The 22,486-nt window shown below is 37.9% G+C and overlaps 6 protein-coding genes and 1 non-coding gene across 7 annotated transcripts; 4 read left to right on the top strand and 3 right to left on the bottom strand.

Moving 5' to 3' along the window:
- Positions 1 to 1,990: 1,990 nt before the first annotated feature.
- On the top strand, positions 1,991 to 3,250 carry BRETT_001756 (uncharacterized protein; the record flags this gene model as incomplete). The annotated part of the gene is made up of 1 exon (XM_041280298.1): positions 1,991 to 3,250. The coding sequence occupies one exon, from the start codon at positions 1,991 to 1,993 to the stop codon at positions 3,248 to 3,250; it is 1,260 nt and encodes a 419-aa protein (XP_041135181.1).
- Positions 3,251 to 5,308: 2,058 nt separating this feature from the next.
- BRETT_001755 (uncharacterized protein) lies at positions 5,309 to 6,430 on the top strand (the record flags this gene model as incomplete). The annotated part of the gene is made up of 1 exon (XM_041280297.1): positions 5,309 to 6,430. One exon carries the CDS (start codon positions 5,309 to 5,311, stop codon positions 6,428 to 6,430), a length of 1,122 nt encoding a protein of 373 aa, XP_041135180.1.
- Positions 6,431 to 6,609: 179 nt separating this feature from the next.
- Positions 6,610 to 9,369, bottom strand: BRETT_001754 (uncharacterized protein; the record flags this gene model as incomplete). Its single annotated transcript, XM_041280296.1, has 1 exon — positions 6,610 to 9,369. One exon carries the CDS (start codon positions 9,367 to 9,369, stop codon positions 6,610 to 6,612), a length of 2,760 nt encoding a protein of 919 aa, XP_041135179.1.
- Positions 9,370 to 12,912: 3,543 nt separating this feature from the next.
- On the bottom strand, positions 12,913 to 12,984 carry BRETT_001753. Its single transcript has one exon. It is a non-coding gene; the product is annotated as a tRNA-Pro (tRNA).
- A 2,004-nt stretch (positions 12,985 to 14,988) lies between these two features.
- BRETT_001752 (uncharacterized protein) lies at positions 14,989 to 16,596 on the top strand (the record flags this gene model as incomplete). Its single annotated transcript, XM_041280295.1, has 1 exon — positions 14,989 to 16,596. One exon carries the CDS (start codon positions 14,989 to 14,991, stop codon positions 16,594 to 16,596), a length of 1,608 nt encoding a protein of 535 aa, XP_041135178.1.
- Positions 16,597 to 17,376: 780 nt separating this feature from the next.
- Positions 17,377 to 18,530, top strand: ANP1 (Mannan polymerase II complex anp1 subunit; the record flags this gene model as incomplete). Its single annotated transcript, XM_041280294.1, has 2 exons — positions 17,377 to 17,800; positions 17,893 to 18,530. The coding sequence occupies 2 exons, from the start codon at positions 17,377 to 17,379 to the stop codon at positions 18,528 to 18,530; spliced, it is 1,062 nt and encodes a 353-aa protein (XP_041135177.1).
- A 297-nt stretch (positions 18,531 to 18,827) lies between these two features.
- BRETT_001750 (uncharacterized protein) lies at positions 18,828 to 22,142 on the bottom strand (the record flags this gene model as incomplete). The annotated part of the gene is made up of 1 exon (XM_041280293.1): positions 18,828 to 22,142. The coding sequence occupies one exon, from the start codon at positions 22,140 to 22,142 to the stop codon at positions 18,828 to 18,830; it is 3,315 nt and encodes a 1,104-aa protein (XP_041135176.1).
- Between the last annotated feature and the right edge of the window lie 344 nt (positions 22,143 to 22,486).

The following is a 22,486-nucleotide window of genomic DNA, read 5'->3' as shown; positions in this document are numbered from 1 at the left end:
TAAGTGCTCCACTATTGAGTACCTTACACATTCGGTACGATGGTTACGGAAATAAAAAAATAACAGGGAAAAATAATTCGTAGAGGTGGAAAAGAAAAAAAAATAAAATAAAATCTGGAAGAGCAACAAGAGGTAGTCAGAATGTTATAGAAGCCTAAAAACGCATGGAAAACATGCCGAAATGAATAAGTGGACTTTTGTAACGCGAGATTTCCATTTCAACAATGTACCGGCTCCGGGATATGGAAAAAAGAGCACTATGGCATGGGGAAAAAAATGCAGGTGATGTAATTCTGTCAGTCTTGATTCGTACACATGGGCAGTGTTACTATTTCTATTTGTGTTGTACGATGAAAATAAAAGAGTCCATCAGCAATATATGATTGAGACTCAATTATTTACTGCTTGATTGTCCATGTAGTTTCAGAGACTATATGCCCTGTAAATTTTCTGAAGATCACCTAATTCTCTCATGATAATTGTTTGATTTTCTGCAAATTTGGCGGAAAAAGTTTTAAAAATAGTGTACTGTCCTCAAGGTCGCTTATTATTTTTTTGGTCAAGAAAATACTAGAATTAAATTGTAGTGCTGATTACTCCTTGCTCAAGTTCTATTGCTACTTTGACATTTTCCCTCATATGTCATTTTCAGTTTTATTTCCGGATTCCGTCAAAAATCTGCATTGAATAACCATATCATATGACGATACGAATTTGGCACAGTCTGCTATCTCAGAACTTTCTTTGCTCATAAAGCTTTGCAAGGCGATTTCAAAAAAAAAAAAAAAAAAACTCGGAAATGGAAAATTGGAAATAGCGTCTCTGAATTATGGCGTAAGTAAAGGAATCAAAAAAAGAACTTCCATAGCGTTAACGCAGCCGTAGATGGATTTCCATTTCTTGCTTTATTTTTCTATTCCCATTTTCATTCTACTTCATTTTATTTTTTCCCCCTTTATTTTACATTTTCCCCTCCCCTTGAACTCTCTCCTTCCTTTTCTTTTTCTCGAACCACCCCTATTGGAATTACCCAGTTCCAGAACTCCAATCGAAATAGCAAACAAACCTATCTAGGAAAAAATTCTCGTGTGCTTTTTGTTTGTTAAGCGCTCTTTGTTTTCCATTGCATAAGAACTCTAATTATTTCTTTAAAAAATTAAGCATGGGAAGTCTTCCCACCTGTACTCGTACTTCTTATTTCTTTTTTACTTACTTCGACATTCTACTTCTCGCACTTCTCCTTTCAAGGCAGCGATTGTTCTACAATGAAAGATTTTCCCGGCTTCTGCCTTGTTTTTCCCATCATATTATTTTCTTAGTCTTCTTTTATTTTTCCCGTGCTTTTCTTTGTCATAATGGCCGACATCTCAAAATTTTCGTCTGCACTGTATTTAAAGGAATCCTCTGCCATATTTTACAACTGTCAGTGGTTTACCGGTGGCTTGTATTTCACTTTCCTCTGTTCTTGTTGTATCACACCTTTGAAAATTGTTTAATCACATTTGCCAATCTTGAAAGCAAAGTGTGCAAAAAGCCGAATAAGTTTGGGAAGAGACGGCAAAGCATTGAGAAGTACCAAAAATACTCATATACCTTTAAGCGAAAATCAAAAGAATATAAAAATCAAGCTCTCCGCCAAAATAATATATTCAATCATTTGATCATTTGGTTGCCACATTTATCCTCCTCTCTGTCTCATATTTTGCTTTTCATATTTTTTGCTTTCTTTTGTTTGTTTTGGAAGACTCATTTCTTCTTTCCAAAAATACTGATAAGGTGAATCCTTGTTCCCGAGTTAATCAAAGAAAAAACGAAAACGTTTCAATCTAACGATAATCTCCAAGGCAACTCACCTTTATCTGTTAACACTGCAATAAGCCCCGATCCGTTTACTTTTAATTCGGACTTTGTCCCATTTGATAGCTCTATCTTCTGTTCGAGTACGCAAGACTCGTCCTTGCCAAAAAAAAAGGGCTTTGGTGCCCTCTGTATGAATAGCAAGAGGCGTCGTCTTTCTTCATCATGCTATTCTAAAATCCCCAACAGCTACCATAGTATTCTCAAGGATGATGACAGTTCATTGACCAATAAAGTTAATGCTAATGAAAGCCAGACTCAGCTTTATGAATATTCACGTCCTGATATGTTTCCACCTGCTTCCGCTTGTGCTCCCCCACGTTCTATGACTCCTGATTTGAAATCCTCATCTCTTGGTATACTAGACACGTTTTCACTTTCAAATCTACTCCCGCCTATGGAACCTTCCCAAACGACAACTGCCAACCCGTCTGATCCTACAAATGCTTATGGAATAAGTGATACCGCTTCGTCATCCACGATTCTTCCAACACATGAGAACAGTCTTTTGTCGTACACGACTTTCTCAACTCCTGTGGATGTCCCACTTTCTGGTTTTATTAATCAACCTTTAACTGATGGTTTTCCATTAGTAAGGAAGAAAGACTTTGGTCCAAAGTCACACAAAAAGTCTACACAGGCGGCCCTATACGATCCAGAATATAACTACCTAGAGTGTGATTTATCCTCTACTGGCTCTGACTATAAAACTTTGTGTCTGACACCATGGACGCATACAGAACAATTAGAGATGAGGCGGATCGTTCGGATTGAAAAGTTTAAAGATCTGAACAAGTTTCAGCTTCATTTTAGTATTGTCGATACGGAACATGAATCTTCTGAATTAATGATGTCGGATAAAAGATCATGTAGTTCTATAGATGCAGCTCCACAATCAATAGAGGTTTCATGTTTGCAATGTCAATGTGCGCCGGATGACCAAGGTCTTGACAACTCACATAAACGCTTCTATATTACAAGTGTTGAAGTTATTCACATTGTTGAGCTCATGATTTATGATTGGGGATCAACAACGCCGAATGATCAGAAGAGAAGAGAAAGAGGAAGAGTGAGATCGAATCTCCTCCCATTCTGGTCAAAGTCCATAAATTCTAAAAAGGATATCTCCGCAAGCTCGTCTCCAGGTTCCAGAAATTCTGTTTCCACAACATCTCCTTTCCCATTGGATTCCGGGTCGCCGCATATTGAACCAAAGACAGATGATGACTGCAAGCAGCAACTGGCTCAGAGAATAATGTCCTACAAAACTAGAAAGCCTAGAGGTTTTGATAAGGATGTTAGAATCTTGGAATGGAATAGGTTGATGGATGCTCTAACCAGAGTTATGCAAAGCTACTATGTCAAAGTACCAAAAGAGTACCGTCTCAGTTGAGAAATAATGATAACGTCCGACGTTTTCTTGTGTTCATTTCATTTCTTCTTTCATTCTCACAAGTTTTCCCGCTATAATTTGTGTTGCTTACGGTTATTTTTTTTAGTTATTCAATTCTAAAGTACCAACCAATCTTTCATACCATTATCGTTCTGTTTTCTTTTTTTTGTGCGTGTTCATTTTGCTTCCTTGTTCTCTTTCTATAGCGTTTATCTTTTTGGGTATAGAATATATCCATTTCAGGAGCATTATTCCCTTTGGATTTCATTTCTCTCTGCCATCCATGCTGGTTTTCATTCCAGTGCATCTATATTTCACGTTTAATTCTAATCATAATAATATTTATAAAACTAATAAAGTTGGTCTTGGGTGAAAAAAATAAAACAAATAAATAAATATTGTGCGCACTTGAAAAAAAGCTCTTTTGTTCTTTTCAGGGGAAAAAAATAATTTTATAATTGCTATGCACACGTACACTCGACGCATGAAATTGTAACACAATGCATTCCAAATTTGGGCATTCATGCGTTCGCTAACGCATTTACTTCCGCTTACTGCATTTGAATTACTTCGAAGTTTCCCCTGCATTATTTATCTAATTGCAAAAAAAAAAATATGCCCGCGAAGATCCCTACACAGACCTTAAGAGAACCCAACCATTTTTGATGGCTTTCGTCTTATTGGTCAGCCTGCTAAAAATTTTCTATAAACGAACTGTACGAAAAGAAATCTAAAAAAAATTATGTGATGGCTTTTAGAATGAATGCTTCGTACTTGATCGGCCGAAAGATCTATAATGAATCTTATATTTTCTCTTTTTATTTCTTTTGTCCTCTGATTTTACTATTTGGTCAATCGCTTGATACCAGATAAATTATATGTATAACGAAATTGGAGATAATGCTCGCTCCGCCGCATTTAAGCCTCTCCTTATAAGTGTATCGTCACATTGAATCATAATAAATGGCTAATAATAAATGAATACTCTGCATTAAAATTTTTCGTTTTAGATGTACTGTCAATCACATACACATATATACATGCCTCCTCGGTTCATGCTTCTGGAAGCTTGACATGATGTTACTTCATTCTGGAATGTTTCAAATAAAGCTGAACCAGTGTGTAATAATATTATTTATTTGCTTTTCTTTTTGTCTAATATTTTTGGTCTAGGTAAAATGACACGTCAGATTACTTGCCTTAGAATTATTACATTGAAAATTTGGTGATAATATTAGACAATACAATAATTAAGCGGCGAGCTCCTGATGGATAGTGTAGTGATATCGACTTGTGTGCATATTTTCTGTCCATAAATGTTGGCTTCCGTTTTTCTCCCTTTTTTCGGCGAATACAACCAAAACTGGAAATTTGGCGCCATATAGCAAAATCTGAAAATTATAAACAATAGAATGCATGGAATAAAGCGAAGGAAAGTTCGGAATTTCATTTCCGTTTAATGGAATATATCTCGATCATCCCAAAAGATTATTCTTATTGTCTCAACCACAGCAGTGGAGTGATTTTTCTTACTCCTTCTTTGTTCGCAGACGCCATATTACTCTTCGATTTCCTTAAGCAGCATCGCGACTATCGACTTCGATTAAGACACCAGAAAAGGAGCATCATTACCATACGTGTCCTACGAAAATGTTTATATGTTATAAATATTCTTCAAATACTGTTTACAGTGAAACATTTTCATTTCTGATCCATGTTCTTTGATTGCAAACTTGATTTCCGTGGGCTTTTTAGGTGTAATTATAGTACAAATGTTCCATTATCTTCGGTGTTTGATAAGCTGAGCCAACACTCGTAGGGAATCGGGATCTCAGAACGGAAAATAATCGCATTGAACGGGTTTATTTCCGTAGGTTTCTCCGAATGCTTCTTTCCGGATAAATGATGGTTGTGCATACTTTTATGCATCCGTGCACCATAAGATATTTGTATTATCTACGCGTTCACTGAAGGATACGCTTCAATATAGCACCAAAGCCCTCATTAAAGATTTTACACATCCACTTCTTATATTTCCTGTCATGAGCAAAAAATAAAATGGTAATAAATAGTGATCAGAACTCTTTGAGTATACGGGATGTGATAAATCTACGACATCAACTTCCTCGATATTCATGTGGTATAAAAAAGCTGAACGCGTCTCTATATGAAGGATGTGGATTCAGAAGTGGGTTAATTTATGATTTGAACTGTGTCCCTGGAAATGTCGGAAAGTGGGAACTTATTTTCAGGATAATTCTGGAGTGTCTGCAATCAGAAACCTCATCTGCAACTAAAAAAGTATTGGTGGTACAAACTTTTGATCAGATTCCATGGTTCAAGCTAAGGAAATCAAGCCATTTTCATGAGCGGTTTGTTAATCATATTCAGGTGGTTCAGGTACAAACATTATCCCAGCTCATTGTTTTCTTACAAAATAGTGATTTCTCCAAATTTAAAATGGTTCTTATAGATGGCTTTCAGGACCTATACAGGATGAATCGAATAGAAATTCAAAAGCAGATAAATCGAAATAGGAAAAGAAGACGGAAAAGTACATTGACAAATAATATGTATACTGGACCAATTCAAAAGTTATACCGTGTAATGGAGGACATAGTTGTCACACTTGCATCGATCGCATCGAAATATCAACTTGTAATCATTACTACCGGAAAGTGTGATGTTTTTAATCAACGAATTCGCCAGGAAGAGTTAAATACTGAGAGTAACAGTGAAGAGTGTTCGGATACGGACTCATCGACGTCTTCTGATGGGCAGAGAACTCCAGAGTTCTTTATTCAGCGTATTTTAGTGCCGGCGGTATCCCTTCAGGATCATGTTTCCGAGTTGTATACCAACAGAATCATACTTTACAACGATTGGATTCGTCAAGTATCCCCTGATGGACCAGTAACAACTGGTCTTGACAAAACAACTTCAATCAAAAAGTATATCGAATTGCTTAATGGCGGTCGGATGAAAAGTGCTCCTCATTTTCTGATAGCATCTTGTGGTCCAAGTAAATCTGCCAATCAACGATTCACCGAGGGTTGGTTCAAAATTGATACTGTAACATTTGATATCATTGATGTCGATAACGTAGAGAATGTGCTGCCATCGACATCAATAATCGGCCATCAGCCCTTAGAAACGGATGAAATTGCAGATTCGCAATGAAGTGTATCCGGTTCGTTTAAACTTACAATGGATAATTGGGTATCAAATAAAGCAATGTATAAATTTGATGGCTTGTACATATGTATGAGCATGCGTTGTCATCTGTCTATAGATATAATCAGCAGTATTGGTATCTCGCATCAAGCTGCTTAATAGTAACTAGTAATTGTCATTCTACACTATGCAAACGGTCCTTCACTTTCATCTGCTGACTTTTCAGCATCCTCCCGGGTAGCTTCATTATCCTTGTCACCACGCTTGTTTATTGTAAATGGGTTGATCGGTAATTTGTCGGTCCATCCAAATAGCAAGCTTTTCCTGTCCTTTTTATTATCTAGATCAGTATTCTCACTACTCTTATCATCACCCTCAAAGAAATTCTCCTCTGGTGGTGGACCAGTCCATATTATATTACAAGAGGCATCAAATAATGCATTTGTATCAACTATCTCAACGACATCCTTGAACTCAAAAGCTAGGCTTTGTGAAATACCCATTGGATCGCGTGGAATCCAGACTTTTGGGCATTTCTCACTCACAACCTTATAATCGTAAGCATGTTCAATGTACTCGGGTGACTCGTTTGGAAGTTCTCGGAATCTGTCTGGAATATATGATTGTATGCTCGTGTATGATAGATACGTATTCGGTTTGAAGAATCGAACCAAGAAATTTGTCCTTTTTGCCTCCTGATTACCATGCTCACCATCAATAAGAAGTGGAACTTCTTTGTGTATATATCTGGAAATGTAGTCGGCCTGTGAAGCAGCCTTGTTTGTTAACTGATCATCGTTTTCATGTTTACGATTCGTCCACGAAATAGTGTCTGTTTTTCCATCTAATGGACGCATAACGGTATTTGGTAAAACCTTAAGATGTGCATCATATGCATTGTTGAGCTGAATGTGAAAAAATGTCGTTGCAACCAAAAATATAAGCTCCATTATAACAGGACCCCAGGCTTTTGAAACAGCAAATATGCCCATCAAGCATATTTCTCCTAAATATATTCCAACCATGCTCTGGAAAAGAGCACGGACATAATATATGCCCAAAGCATCTGGAGCCTGACCATATACATAGTTGATGTTGTTCTGGTAGCAGATATATAAAATCAAGAATGATGCACCAGCAAAGAGGAGAATAACTGGTGAAATGATACAATATGCAAATGTAATAACAGCCAAGTTTGTATACACTGGAAATGTTGTACCCCATGAATAAGAGCCGATATCATTAAACCGAATCCATTTCTTCCTTGGTGTATTGTCTAGTAGTTGGCCTAAGAAGTAAAATAGGATTAATGTGACAACCTGCAGAAGAGCACCACCGGAAATAGAAAAGCCTTGGAAAAGAACGTATGAAACGAAAAAATTCGAACATTTTGGCAAGTTACTGGAGAGAAGTGACATGACAGAGGATGGACGGTCCATGATTTGTGTGATGACCGATGTTATTGACGAGGCAACTGTAGTCACTAAAAACACTTGAATCACCTGAAATGCAAAATATGATTGTTGTGTGTAATATTCAATTTGTTGAATAGAAATTGCTCCACTAAGCTTTGCCACAAATCGGATAAACATCGGGAGAATCATCATCAAAAGTGTCATCATCACGGTTGGGAGAAGTGATGTAACAAGGCCAAGTAGAGAACTTGGTAGTTTGTAAATGAAGCGCAAGAAAGTTAGTTTGTTGGTTAAATATGTAAGATTCGATATCATACCCACCAATGCTGATGGAATAGCCCAGAAGATAACCAAAACAGTAATGATAGAAACACCTACAGCACGTCGACTAATCCTCTCCCACCAGAAAATCTGCATATTTGGCCAGAAAATATCACTAGGCTCAACACCAAATTGGCGGGGAGTGAAGTACTGAGGTTGATCATATGGTTCCTGCTGAAATGCCACTTGAGCATAGGATAAGTTAACAAATTCAACCGCCACGGAATTCATCGGATTCGATAACTTGTAACCATTTTGCAATTCCTCGATCTCTTCATTTAATTCTGGAATTCTCTTCTTATAGTAATCTATCATATCCACCTTGCGGCTAAACTTCGATGGACGCAAACGTGGCCATTTCTTACGAGGAACGTATTGTTCAAGTTCATCTGCTGGCTCAATTATATGTCCTTTCTTTTCTGCTTTCTTTAGCTTTTTCATAGCCTTTTTAAGAAGTTTACAAAGAGCACCTTCCAGATTACGACAAGCACGTTCTCGCTCATTGACCCGTTTCTGTAATTTCCGCTGACCACGTGCAATCCATACATGTTTCACCCCTTCAAAAAGTTTTCTTATTCTCCTCTCATCTAAAAATGCATCTGGGACGCTTTGAAAGATAACTGTACGTGTGCTCAACTTTCCCGCATGTGCTGGAGAAACCAAAATAGCATTTCTAAAGTTTGTATAGAACACAAGTTCTCTGTATATTGTGAAAAGAGATATACCGTAAAAGAGCCATGAAACAACTGCATGTGCATAATATCGTTTTGCCGTTCCAACGTTAGAAATTCCCAGCTGATCCAATCCAGTCTCCTGCTTACTGTGTGTCATGTTTATTGGAAGAAGAATCACCCACGTGGAAATTCCACCTAAAAAAAGCGAGGTGAAAACTTTTAGGTACCGAAGGAACAAATACCCATCTACACCGGCCTCTGAAATTGTCTGCCTAGCTGGTCTAGTGAGTAGAGTTTTAAACCATCCCCATGGTGTTTTGGGAAGCTTATCTGGTCGTTGATTTGGAGGAACAATTTTGAAGTTAGACTTGGGTTCATAAATACGTTTAAATCGAAGTCTCAGAATTAGAAACGCAAGTACCATACCGCCACACACCACTGCATTGTACACTATTGTGGTCATAACATCCTGCGTTGATGTATTCTGATGGACAGTATGGGAACTTAGTGCTGTTGAAGTTGAAGCCTCCGTCATAATCAATTTTAAGATCACTCTTATTTCTGATTGGGTATGTCCGTCCAAGAAATTGGTATTTCACCACTTTTAGTGATCTGCTGCAGCTTGGGAACTGAATCCGTCCATATGATCTGTCGATCTACCCAGTTTGTACTCCGGATTTGGACACCTCCGCTTCTTGTTAGAAAAGGTTTGTACAAGGTGGAATAAAGTAGAATAAAATAAAATAAAATCGTACTGAATACGCAACTTCACAATATTGCAAATTTTAATTTTTTCTTACTTTGTGGGTGGCACTAGCTCAAGTTTTCCATCTGAAACATCTGTGGTGCATCCTGACAAGTAAACTATGTAAGACAAGGGTTAGTCATTAAACGTACATTATTTAATATTTAATGTGGCCAAATAAGTTCTCGATCGAGAGCTGTTGTGCATTAAGCAAGAAAGGTAATCCGTCGACAGATATACACATCCATGTGTAATAGTACGGATGTGGTTGAAATTAAAAGTACGATCGCGGCTTTCCCCTTTCGATAATTTTATTTCAAAATCTTTGTTATCCTTTTTATTCTCAATGAAACGAATTCTCAGAGAACGAAGAATATATGCTTGCAAGCGTACAATTTTCGACTTGTGTTTGTCTCGATCTTCTGCGGATAAATTTGCTATTGTTAACTTGCAGCCTTCGGTTTCTTCCATCTGGCATTCAAATTGACGACACCTTAAATCTCTATTAGCTTCTTACTTTTTTTATGTAAACAGACGCGTTCGAGTGCATACCGTGTTGTTGTTTTTTCCTCCTATGGTTACATATAGCTTTTCCCTTCACGATACTTCTTAGTTGTTGGTCAATGTGAAATTTATTTTGGTCCTGGATGGATTCATTGGTTTGCGATGAATCGTCTTAAAAATATGAGCGTAAATGGTGATGATTCTAAACCTACTGTTGGTAGCTATGCGGCTACTCCCTGTAAGTAAGTGTTTTCTATTTGATTTTCCCAGATCATTTTGGAATTATTTTTGTTTGTTTGATCTGTTCCGGAGATGGTACCGTAATGATCGCTTGTTGCTTCCCATTTTTCTTTGCATGTTTTGGATATGATACTAACCTTGTATCGCTTTACAGTCATGCATATAATGCAGTGCCAATTCAAATGTGAGTATGAATTTTAATGATGTTCATCCCCCTAGATTACTGATTACTAACGAAGTTAATTGTATTTAAAGATTCTTTCCACAGCCTCAGTCCCGGAGTTTTTATCATGGTGTTAATATGATGGGTGCTATATTGCTTCAGCCTCAACTCCAGCCTTTTTTCAATACCAGTGTCTATACAGTTGGTGGTTTACACAGTGTTACAACGGTTCCATGTACCAGTCATTTTAGCATACCTGGTCAAAACGCAATACTGTTTACAAGTTTAAACATTACGTGTCTGAGGGTAAGAGTACTAACAGCTTTTGTCTTTCAGAAACACCATCAGAAAGGAAAAGAAGAAAAATGCTTAGTTCCTCGTGCGCTTCCTTCGCTGCGGATGCAACATCTTATTGGGCTGATCCATCTTTATGGAAGCATAGAACGGCCACCAGATTGCATATTTATCATGGGTCTCATGTTTCGGTGACGAAAAATGCGAAAAGGAAACTTGGAACTGTACGGTCGTTCTGTTCGGCAATAAAAATTACGAAGTTCAAGGATGTACTGAAAACACTTGAAAGTAATAAATGATGCTTTACCGAAGACGAATATCACGAAAGGGATGCCTACTGATTATCACGCTCTTGACGAATGTATCCATTTAGCTTTTCATGAACCAACTGTTTCCCGTAGATTATCTGATGTTTTGTGGAGAGGAAACTTGTGCTTAGTTATTTTGGCAGCCAGGAAATGTGTTTTTGACTTTTTAAAACGATTTGTCGATATAAACACGGTGGAAAGAAGCATTTATCATGTTATGGTTGGCGTTTTTATAGATAATGCTTTATCCCGTGCTGCAAATGTGCTTCTTAAAGATTCATCATCCTACAAATTTGAAAGGTTACCTACAAATCGTGATTTAAAAATGATACTGAAGGTTAGACATGACATTCTAAGTTTAAAGTTGGTTTGTATGTCTTTTGTGCACTTTCGTATTATTACTCCACTTTGGAAAGGATTATTCATATCTGAGAGTTTCAAAACCAGAGATATAAGTTTTAATGGTACCAGTGAAGAAAGAGAATGTGTTTGTTTCATGTCATGTCCTTGTGAGTCATGTCCGTACAAGCACAAGGTGTATATAAATTTTGATTATCATAGTGTGAGAATTGAGCAGTTAGAGGTGCATTCTCATCCTATAGATGATCTGTTTAAATCCACCCGCTTGGATTATATTCGGGCTACGTTGAATATTTTATCAAACTAGTGGACTCACCTCCTGCAACAATTGGTCGATTGATAAAAAGTTCGATGTCTACGTCACCAACCGATGATCCCAAAATAATATCTAAATTGGTCTCAATAACTTTTCCTCTTCCAAATTGAGAAGAGAGATCCGCTTGGCATTGAAAGGAAAACGTAAAAGAAATTCTGAGAAATCGTATGAGGATGATATTGCAGTTGGTTGAGAAATAGGAATAATCTAGATACGGTTGCAGATCATTAATTATGGGCGGATATATATATATATATTATTGGTTAAAATAATACAGAGCTTTGTTTGCTGATGGTCCGAAAGCAATTTTTAGCTGAGATGGTACTAGAGGCTCGACTTTCATAACAAATAGCACATTCCTCAAATGATCAATATTTAGAATTGTTCAGTGTGTACTTTAATGAAAGCAACGGAACCGAGCATCCATGTTCAGATTTTCCTTTATTCAGTAATTAAAAGGGGAAAGATAATGTCACTTGCTCTACTGACTATTTTCAGAATATTCCTGGACTTTTCCTTTTTAATATTCTGCTAAGGTTCGTCACTGATGAAGTAATATTCATTTCCTTTTATGTACGCTCAATTTTCAGACCGACAGCCTTGTTCCAAGAAGTAGCACAACTCTCCTTATTGAATTATTTCATAAGCATTATTCCGTTTCCCTTTCTGCAACTATTGGGATTCTGTTCAACGAAGTGAACAAAACATTATATCAGTATGTGCACATTCTACGTAATTTCATGTGTGTTTATTTATATAATATATATAATGGCATCTATTCAACTGTACTCACACAATTACCATTCTTTTCGGTTATCTTGATATCACACAACTATTTCCTACATCCAAGTTGTGCATAATTAAGCTCCTTTTTTGATTGAATAGTAAGATTTAGCAGAGTATTTGAAACGTAAAATCCCAATGCCAAAAAAAATAAAAAAAAGTTTACTTTCAACAAGCTTCCACAGTTAGTTGCACTTTCCGTTTTGTCCCATAAATTATCATTTTTTACTAACCCTCTGATAAGATGTGATTTCACATCGATTTCATTCACACTTTCTATCTGATCCTCAAACAGTTAAAATCCATAAGAGACGTCACTATAAGAATATACTGTATGACTACAATAAGTCATATAAAAAAAATAAGGGGTCAACTGGGAATTGAACCCAGGGCCTCCTGCTCCCAAAGCAGGAATCATACCACTAGACCATTGACCCAATTATGAAAAAATGTGTTTTTATGTATCCTTTCAGTATAATTATTTTAGATTTATATAGGAAATTCTATTTTTTGTTTCTGCTTCTGAATTATGCATGAAAACTAAGATTGTCGGAGTGTATAAATATTGTGTCAGAGTATATAAATCCCGTGTGACATTTGTATCTGCTTAATTGCTCACATATCTCTATGCCGTGGTGTCGGAGTTAAGAGAGACCTTATGAGTTACTCTCGGGCTTTAGCTATCAAACTCCTTCTTTAATAGTATTAATAAGAACCTAGCAGTCGGGGAGATTCAGACAATTGTAAGGTCGGTTACCTAAGTGGGTGGATATAAATGTACCAAGTGGTCTGTGTGATAATGTTAATGCCTTTAACATTCTAATAACTGTATATGTGTCACCATAGAAGAAAATGAATATACTTCCTTTACTCTGCCATTATCAACTGGAGTCAAACTAGATATATTGCAAAATATACTATCTGGTCTCGTCCCATTGTAGAAGAAACTATATAAAAAGAGGTAAAGTAATGTAAAAATAAAAAGGAAAATAAAGTGAGGTAATCTTACATAATATAAAAAAGAATACTTAGTTCTAAGAAGCAAAATTATAATTGTGAATGTCAAAACAATGAAGCTCTCGAACAATGGAGTTCAAGTAAGGAAAGATGGTATTGTTATATCATCTGATTAATACGCGAACTACATCTTGTCGGAACCTATGAGTTATAATAATGTTTTATATGGTAATAACGCATAAAGGTTCAACTGGTATTTGATTTATAATATGTGAATCAAATTAATGTTCAGACAGATATGAGAAATAATTCGCGGGGAAATTTTTCCTGTGAAATAAATTTCTCCCTAATCTACTTTCGGCTGAGAATGACCTATTCCACTTCTGCGGAAAAATATCTCTTACATGTATGTACTACTTTTTCCTTATATACTATGTGTCTCTTAGAAGGGACGACGACTTTATTGTGTAATTTGCAATACATATTCATATAAGGAAATCCATCTTGAAGTGAACCTTCAGCTCAAACCAAGAGTAACCTTCGGGTTCTCGCTGGATTACAAACGTGTTCGTAAGGACCCTATTTTGTTATGGGGGTCATTCTATGCAACAGAAGTCTTTTCTATATCCGAACTATATGACCAATCTCGTTCATAACCTTGGGCATCTGCGCGCTCGGTAGTGCTACGGCACAGAGATATGTGAGCAATTAAGCAGATACGAATGTCACACGGGATTTATATACTCTGACACATCTATATAAAATGAAGATATTCTCTTTTGTATATCATTATACATACTCTTTATTACATACTATAATAAATATCGAAATACTATATAAATTTGGTAACACTAACTTTAACAGTGAATGATTTTTTTTCTGCTGATTCCCTCACATACATAGGATTGTTTTTAGTATATATTATTCTAAATCTTCGTTATTTAAAAATAAGTTCAGATTTCAAAACAAATAAATCTGATGACATACAGTAATAGATTACCTAATTGTTAAAGCTAGTGCTACCAGATTTATATAGTATTTCGATATTTATTGCAGTACATAACTTGTACACAAGATTTAGTATAGACACAAGAGGATATCTCATCTTTATATAGTCGTCATTTTTCTTCTCATATGACAACCTAGACCTTGTTCTCTCTGGAACCTTAATGATTTATACTTCTTTTGCTATGACATACTTGTATCAAAATTTGCAAAGCGACAAAGAACATAACAATGCAATAATTCTCGCCCTACAGCTGTTGCTTTTTCAGAATCCATAAAAAGTGAAATCCTTCTTTTTTTCGATCTTCCAGAATTCGAGGATATCTTTCGGTAGATTTATTTTGCTCCATTTTTTTCTGTCGCGTTTCTAACTGTGAATTATGGCCGACGGTTGACAAATCACTATACTCATATTCGTCCACATAGTTTGTGCAATTGAACGTCAGTAATTAAGTCAATATATCTTGAAAAAGACAAGAATGGCCATAAATTCAGATACAGATGTTGAAAACTTTTTAAGTACGTTTGAACAACTTCATGACGAAAGGCAGAAACAAACTGCGGAAAGGATGAAGTCATTGGAAGATCAGGTGAATATTGAAAGGGAGCTATATAAGAGGTCCCCCAAAAAGAAAAAGGTACCTCCGATTGTTCCAATGAAGAGTAAATCTTTATCTAGTATAGTCGAGAAAGATGGGGATACGAAGGATACAATTTTTCTTTTGAAACCCACGGCGAGAAAAGATACGAATAATTCAACAAATATCAAACCCTTTAGATCCGATAGGAATGGGGAGGAAATCCGGGATTTTGAAACCTTTGTACAATCCATACATATAGAGACGTCGGCTGATATGATTAAGCCAGGAAAAGGACCACGTGTGATTCATTATAATGATTTGATAAAGAAAGAAGCACGCCCAGATCTCCCATGGAATAAACATGCTCAGATAGAGAGAAGGAGACCGGATAATGATAGTAAAAACAAGAAAGTCAAGATTAATGAAGTTGATTTGAATATTAAGGACGATATATATGCAGGTGAACATAACGTAAATAGGGAAACTGTATCTTCAATGAATAAGCGAAGTAATAGTGGTGAAAACAAAAAAGTGGAAAGACAGAGAATGAGAGAAAATGCTACGAAGGCACAGAACACACTTAAATCAGTGCCAAAGCAAAAAAGAGAACTAGAGCAGATGCCCAATAAACGAAAACAAACGTTAAAGCCACAATCAAGACCAAAGCCAAAGCCAAAACCAAAGCCACTAGTTTCTCTTAGACATGTAATACCCAATAAAAAAGACAATACACAAATGGGAAAACGGGAGAAAGCAGAAATACCCATGCATAAACTTCGGCCAGTTCCCGAAGTTCCACCTAAATCAAAGGAAATTCCTCAATTTGTAAAGCAATTAGAAAGTTTAAGGTCACCAAAACCGGCTGCAAAACCGGAGAAGGTTGTTCCTGAAGCATTCACTCAGATGAAGAAACTTCAAAAACCAAAGGTAGGTCCCAAACCTAATTTAACTATCCCAGAGGCTATTGCGAAAAGGGAAAATCTGAAAAAACATACTAGTGTGTACAAAAAAAACTCGGCAGATGCAGACGTTCCAGAGGCTTTGAAAATGATTCAGCAGTTAAAACTCCGAAACGACCGCTTTAATGCGAAGAAAACGGACACAAGCAGGGTCAGAATACAAGAAACAAGAGGTGTCGAAAACGGAGTTGATGGAGCAAGTCATAACAAATTTAGAAACGCGGTCAAAACTGAAATGATGCCAGTGGCATTACCGGGCATGGTTAAAGCACAAACAATGTCATCCATGCCGGATGCATTGGCTAGGATGATCAAAGGAAAAACTATAACGACAAATACGACAAGTCGCTCAAAAACAATTGATAACTCCGATCTTAACGGAAGTAGTAAGAAGCTTCATCATCTGACAAAGAATAGAGCACGTGGACCAAAAAGAAGATTGCCACGAAATTTGGGAGGGAAAAATAGAGGATCGAATATTGATGCAGCACAAAAAAAAACACCACCGCCAATCAAGCGGCCTTCGAGAAACATTTCATTAAATTAGAATTAGAGTGGACGCTCTCTTCATCTTGGACATACATTCCATTTTCTTTGCCTAATCGTTTTGCAGTGGACCTTTTGTCTTCTGATAAAATAATCCAATGTAAAGTAAGAGTAGAAAAACTTATGTAAATGAATGGAGATCATGTCATTAAGATGTAAGGATGTATTATTACTGTCTTTTTTTCTGGAAAAACATACCAGGATGATAATCCGCAGTGTTAATGTTGGCAACATTTCTATTTAAAGCAGTTCCTCTTAGCTCACTAATTCCTTAATTTTTACATCAAAATTTTTTTTCAGATAGAGTTGAACTTTTTATAACAACAATCGCAGGCTCGTGTAAAAGCACCTTAGCACCGCAATTCGCAGGATCCAACTGCAATCATTGGCTTCGAAAGGATCAGACCCTTGGAAGGTGGCTTTAGGGCTTTACAATAAAGTGAGGAGGTTAACTAGTTTCAAGAATTGTGATCTCACACACATAAACACAAAATATCTGTTGTTGTTACAAGATTTTATTTTATATTAATAGAGAAAACATATTTCGATCCCTTAGACGATAAGGAAACAAGCAGGCTCACAAGGAAGGTGGTAAATTTGATTAGGAACATATACTACTGGGATAATTAACTAAGAATTTTACAATATGAGCCAAAGATTAGGGCCGCCAATTAGCCCTCTCAAGCATTCACGAAAAGCGAGGATTTGCCAGATTTCAATCATTCGAATAGTGGTATTGTTGATATTGATTTTGGCGGGATCGGCAGGAATCACATTTAAAATGCTGGGCCAGCTTCCCTATGTGCCTCTGTTTACCGAATCAAATGCAGAATACACGGAATTTTATGATCTCGACAAAGTGGATGGCCATTCGGATGGCTGGATGAAACAGGACCGAATTCTTTTTTGTGTTCCACTCAGAGATGCTGCAGAACATATGCCGATGTTTTTCTCACACATGCGGAATATGACATATCCGCATCATCTTATTGATTTGGCATTTCTTGTCTCAGATTCGAAGGATGATACTATGGGGCTTTTAGTGACAATGCTTAGGGAATTACAGAATGATGAGGACCCATCGATTCATTTCGGAAACATTGAAATATTTGAAAAGGACTTCGGTCAGGCAATCGGTCAGAGTTTTAGTGATAGACATGGATTTGCTGCTCAAGGACCACGTAGAAAACTTATGGCCAAGGCCCGTAACTGGTTGACGTCAGTGGCTTAAAGCCATATCACTCATGGGTGTACTGGCGTGATGTGGATGTCGAAACCTGTCCGCCAACAATTTTAGAGGATCTCATGCACCACGATAAAGATGTGATAGTTCCGAATGTTTGGAGACCACTTCCCGATTGGTTGGGAGGTCAACAACCATATGACTTGAATTCTTGGCGTGAGAGTGACGGCGGGCTACAATTAGCCGATACGTTGGATGAGGATGCGGTTATTGTTGAAGGATATGTTGAATATGCCACTTGGAGACCTCATTTAGCATATTTGAGGGATCCATACGGAGACCCAGAGACGGAAATGGAACTAGATGGCATAGGAGGTGTTTCTATTCTTTCCAAAGCCCACGTGTTTCGTGATGGTGCACATTTTCCGGCCTTTTCATTCGAAAAGCATGCTGAAACTGAAGGATTTGGTAAATTATGCCGTAGGATGGGTCTATCGGTGGTCGGTCTTCCTCATTATGTTATATGGCACATCTATGAACCATCGACTGATGATTTGAAGCACATGGAATGGATGGCTCAGGAAGAAGAGAAAGCAGAAAAGCGGAAAGAGGTGATGAAGGTGTACAAGAAAGTGTGGAAAGCCGGATTTGAAAACGTGCAAAAAGGCTGGGAAGATGAAAGATTACGTGTGCTTAAAAACTCTGATCCGGTCCGTCTTTCCAGAAACGTCCGTGTTGACTGGAGTGATTGAAAACCAAATAAAAAGCTTTCAAGGGAGAAAAGGTGCTGATGACAAGCACCCTCTTTACTACTTCCACATATCTTCTCTTAGCCAAGTCATTCATTCATTCATTCAATCATTTAACTAAAGCATCTATATATATCCATATAATTACAAGCATTTTGATCTTTACTTGGCTACCGACATCGTGTTTTGTTGTCCGTAGCGGTAACTTTCATGTAGAAGAGAACAGTGTCTCTGCTATGTATCTCTTATTCACGCAATTTTCATCTTTGTTCCGGTTATATTTATTTTTAGCCTTGTGCTTCATCTTTCTTTTTCAGTCCTGTGCTTCTTCTTTCTTCTTTTCTTCGACTTTTTATTCTTACTCTTTTCTTCTGAAAGCTCCTCGCTTTCTTCATTACCAACACGTCTTTTATCTGAATCCTCCTCATCCTCTTCCTTGACTTCTTCTAATCTGCCGCTTGCTTCCTCCTTTTCCTTGTCCTTCTTGAATGGAAAGCTCAACTTTCTCGAAAACACGCTTCCACTACTGCTGTCACTTCCGCTACTTCCTCTTTTGCCGCTTTTTCCACCACTGTGACTATTCTCTTCGTCCTCATTTACAGATACATCCTCACCAACAGCCGTACTTCCATTGGTTTCTCCTGAAATGTTACTCTTTCCGGATCCCATACTGTGGAAAGACGCCTTTCTGGATCCTAGTTTAAATATTCGTGATGACCTGGAACCAAATCCACTTCCCAAATGCCCACTAGACTCCCCAGATCTCGGAGAATCGGTATTGCTTTGATTATTCACAGCATCTTTGTCCTCTGACACGGTGATTTCAGGCCCAGATTTAGCAGAGTTTTTAGCCTTCGTAGGAGTCATGCCAAACTTGAAGATCTTATTTTTGAAGAAGGATTGCGAACCCTGATGTTGCTCCTCATCATACTTTAACGAGTCTCCTTCCTCAAGCTTAGAAGAGTCATTTGCAGACTCGTCTGTTGCAGAACTTAGACCCCAATTATGAAGCCAATTATGATTGTGCTGCTTACTATCTTTGTTAGACATACTTTCGGGAGCAGTGCGAGGAGCAGATGAAGAACTTGCAACCAGTGAAATGGGTTCGCCCAAGTTTCCCATAGAGGTTCCCCATCCCGAACCAACGGTCCAATCAGCCATGTTTGTGGCTGAAGATTCAGACTTGTCTGGATTTCCAAGGTTTTCATGATTATTGGCATTGATACCTTTGCTGTTTACACCACCATTGCTCCAGATACTCGAACCAAAACTCGTACTTCTTGCACGGGTAACATATTCAAGCGAACTGCGTCCGCGATCAACTGGACTGACAGTTCCAACATTACCAGCTCTGGCAGCAGCAATATTGTTAGTAGGACTACTGAAAAGCCGTGAAAACTGGCTATTACTGACACTCAGACCAATTGCCGGGTCTGTTTGGGTTGGCGGAGAGCTTCCAAGAGCCATTATGCTTCCTCCAGAAGAAGAAATACGCGAAAATCCATCAAGCATGGATCTCCTGTTTGACGGCATGCCTAGTGTATTTCCCATATCTAGCAATGATGCTGAAATGGCACTGTCAGTAGGATGAAGCTGAACAGCACGTAGCGATTGCGGAGACATCACACCGCTGCTTTGATTTGCTGCCATCTCACTGGCTTTACTGGCCAAAGCACTGAGTGAAGTAATAGTCGAGTAGTTCATATTCGAGGCGTTCATATCATTATTGTACAAACCGGCAAGAATGTCCAAGCTGCTGGCCGCTTTATGACCAACAGCTGTCGAATTTGAATTACCAAAGTCTGAACTTTGTGGTTGCGATAATCCGGATATGTTGCGATCATCATGAGATATTGGTTGGGCATTTAATGAAGAATTGTATGAGTTGCTAATAGGCTGCTGAAGCACACCAACAGATGAGAAGTTAACGGGACTATCCATCGAGACATCCTGACTTGGAATAGCAGAAGAAACCGGTGATTGAGCTGCTGAAGCAACTGGCTGTCTGACTGCACCCACATTGTAATCAAAATCATCATCAATAAGACTTTGTGGGAGTAGTCTATTAAGATCTGATGGAGATTCTGACCATTTAACATCTAAATCAGCGTCTGGATTAGAAACACCGTTCGAATAACTGCTATTTCTTGAATTCCTCAACATTTCGACTCTTCCAAACTCCTTCTTTTGTAATTCTTTCCACTCAGCTTCCATCTGCTTGTCTATCGTTAGAACTTCATCAGTCAACTCTTTGCTCCAGTCCGGTTTCAAAAGTAGTAGTTTTTCGAGTGTTTCCTGACCTTCCGGCTTTAGAACACCGGTTTGCAAATCTGTCTGTTCGTCCAAAAGCCGAAACAGGTCGCCCAATTTCTGTTTCAACGTATCCAGCTGCTTTTTACTTTTCATCAAAGACTTCAACTCGTTTTCAAAGTCATGGATTTCAACCTGGAGGGAAAACGACACCTTGTTCAACTCCTGTATCTGGTATTGCAATTTATCCATTTGCTCCGGGTGGTCTTTTTCCAAAATGGTCCGTTTCTCCTCTTTCATTTTATCAATTTCTTTGTTCCATGCATCAATCTGATCCTCCTTCAAATGTATTTTCTTCAAGCGTACGTTCAGCTTTTGCCTATTTGCCGATAATTTATTCTCCGACTTCATCCTCTGCTCCTCAAGATACTTTATTTCCTGACGAAGATTGGCTCTGTTTGAATCTTCTATCTTTCTCCGCTGCTTGGCCTCTCTTCTTGCCAAAATAAGAGCCTCCTCTTCTTCTTTGAATTCTGTTTCCATATTGCGATGAGAGTGGATCAAGCTTTTCACTTCTTCTAATCCACTTTCAAGTAAAAACTTCAACTCGTTTATATCCGTAATTAGATTAGGCGGCGTTCTGGTTGGCTCTTGCTGCACACCGGAGTTATTCGCACTGTCAAATCCAAAACTGGAGCCACCATCAATCGTGGAACTTCTTGAACGAGATTTAAAGGCTTCATGGACAATCAGATCACCCGGATCAGGAACTAAAGTTCGCAGTAGTGCATCAGGATGGTCTAAAGAACCACCAAGACCGTTTTGTGCAAACTTTGGATCATCTCTGGCTGCAGTTTTCACATATATAGGGCAACTTCTGGATCGGAAGTTAGTCATGTTAAAGGCGACGAGATCAACTTGATAGTTTGTGTCTGGAGTAAGGCCGTTTAAAACACAAGACTGCTTATTTCCATCTATAATCGCTGTTTGAAGACCGTTGATGTACAAGACATAATGACTTATTGCATAAGGTGAGACCTGAGGAAGCTTTCGTGGACCCTCAATGTTTGCCTCTGTGTTGGGACCGCTGTTTGTGCCCTCATAAGAGCCATCAGGTGTATTACTGCTATTTGACACGTTTCCGGCAGCATTTTTACCTGTTTCCGAGTTGAATCTGCCAATTCCAGAGTCCCAATGTAATGCTATACGGTTGAATGACACCTTATCTATAGAAATGAGGGGAACATTGGGAACACAGACATTTAATGTTTTGACCGCTTTTTCCAAGCTAATAGAAATAAGTGATGAAAAACGATGGGCAAGCCAGCAAAGGCCGGCAAATGCAAAAAGGAATGGAATGAGCATCTGAGCATCTGCCTCTGTATTGAAAATTGACTGCCTGTATAGAAATTCTACAAAGAAAGAGAAGAAGAAAGAAAATTTACAAATCAATGAGGCCAAGGTATATCAGATAGATGCTGGGATACATGTATGCCTGGGTCAGGATAGTTTCTATTTAATTTTTTTTGATTCTATGTTTTTTATTTTTATTCATTTTTTCCCCCTTGTGTGGGAAGTATTGAAAAAGAGCCCAAAAATTCTCGAGAGCCATCACCGGGTTTATTCTCGGTTTATATTATATTTGTTTTCTTGGGGCGTTATTGTTTTAAGCGAGCGATGGAAATTATGCTGAATAGAATGCGTGCAAA

Source organism: Brettanomyces bruxellensis, chromosome 4 (genome assembly GCF_011074885.1).
Source record: "Brettanomyces bruxellensis chromosome 4, complete sequence".
NCBI classification, from domain to species: domain Eukaryota; kingdom Fungi; phylum Ascomycota; class Pichiomycetes; order Pichiales; family Pichiaceae; genus Brettanomyces; species Brettanomyces bruxellensis.
Note: the sequence above shows the minus strand (reverse complement) of the source record. Positions and strands in the feature narration are given on the sequence as shown.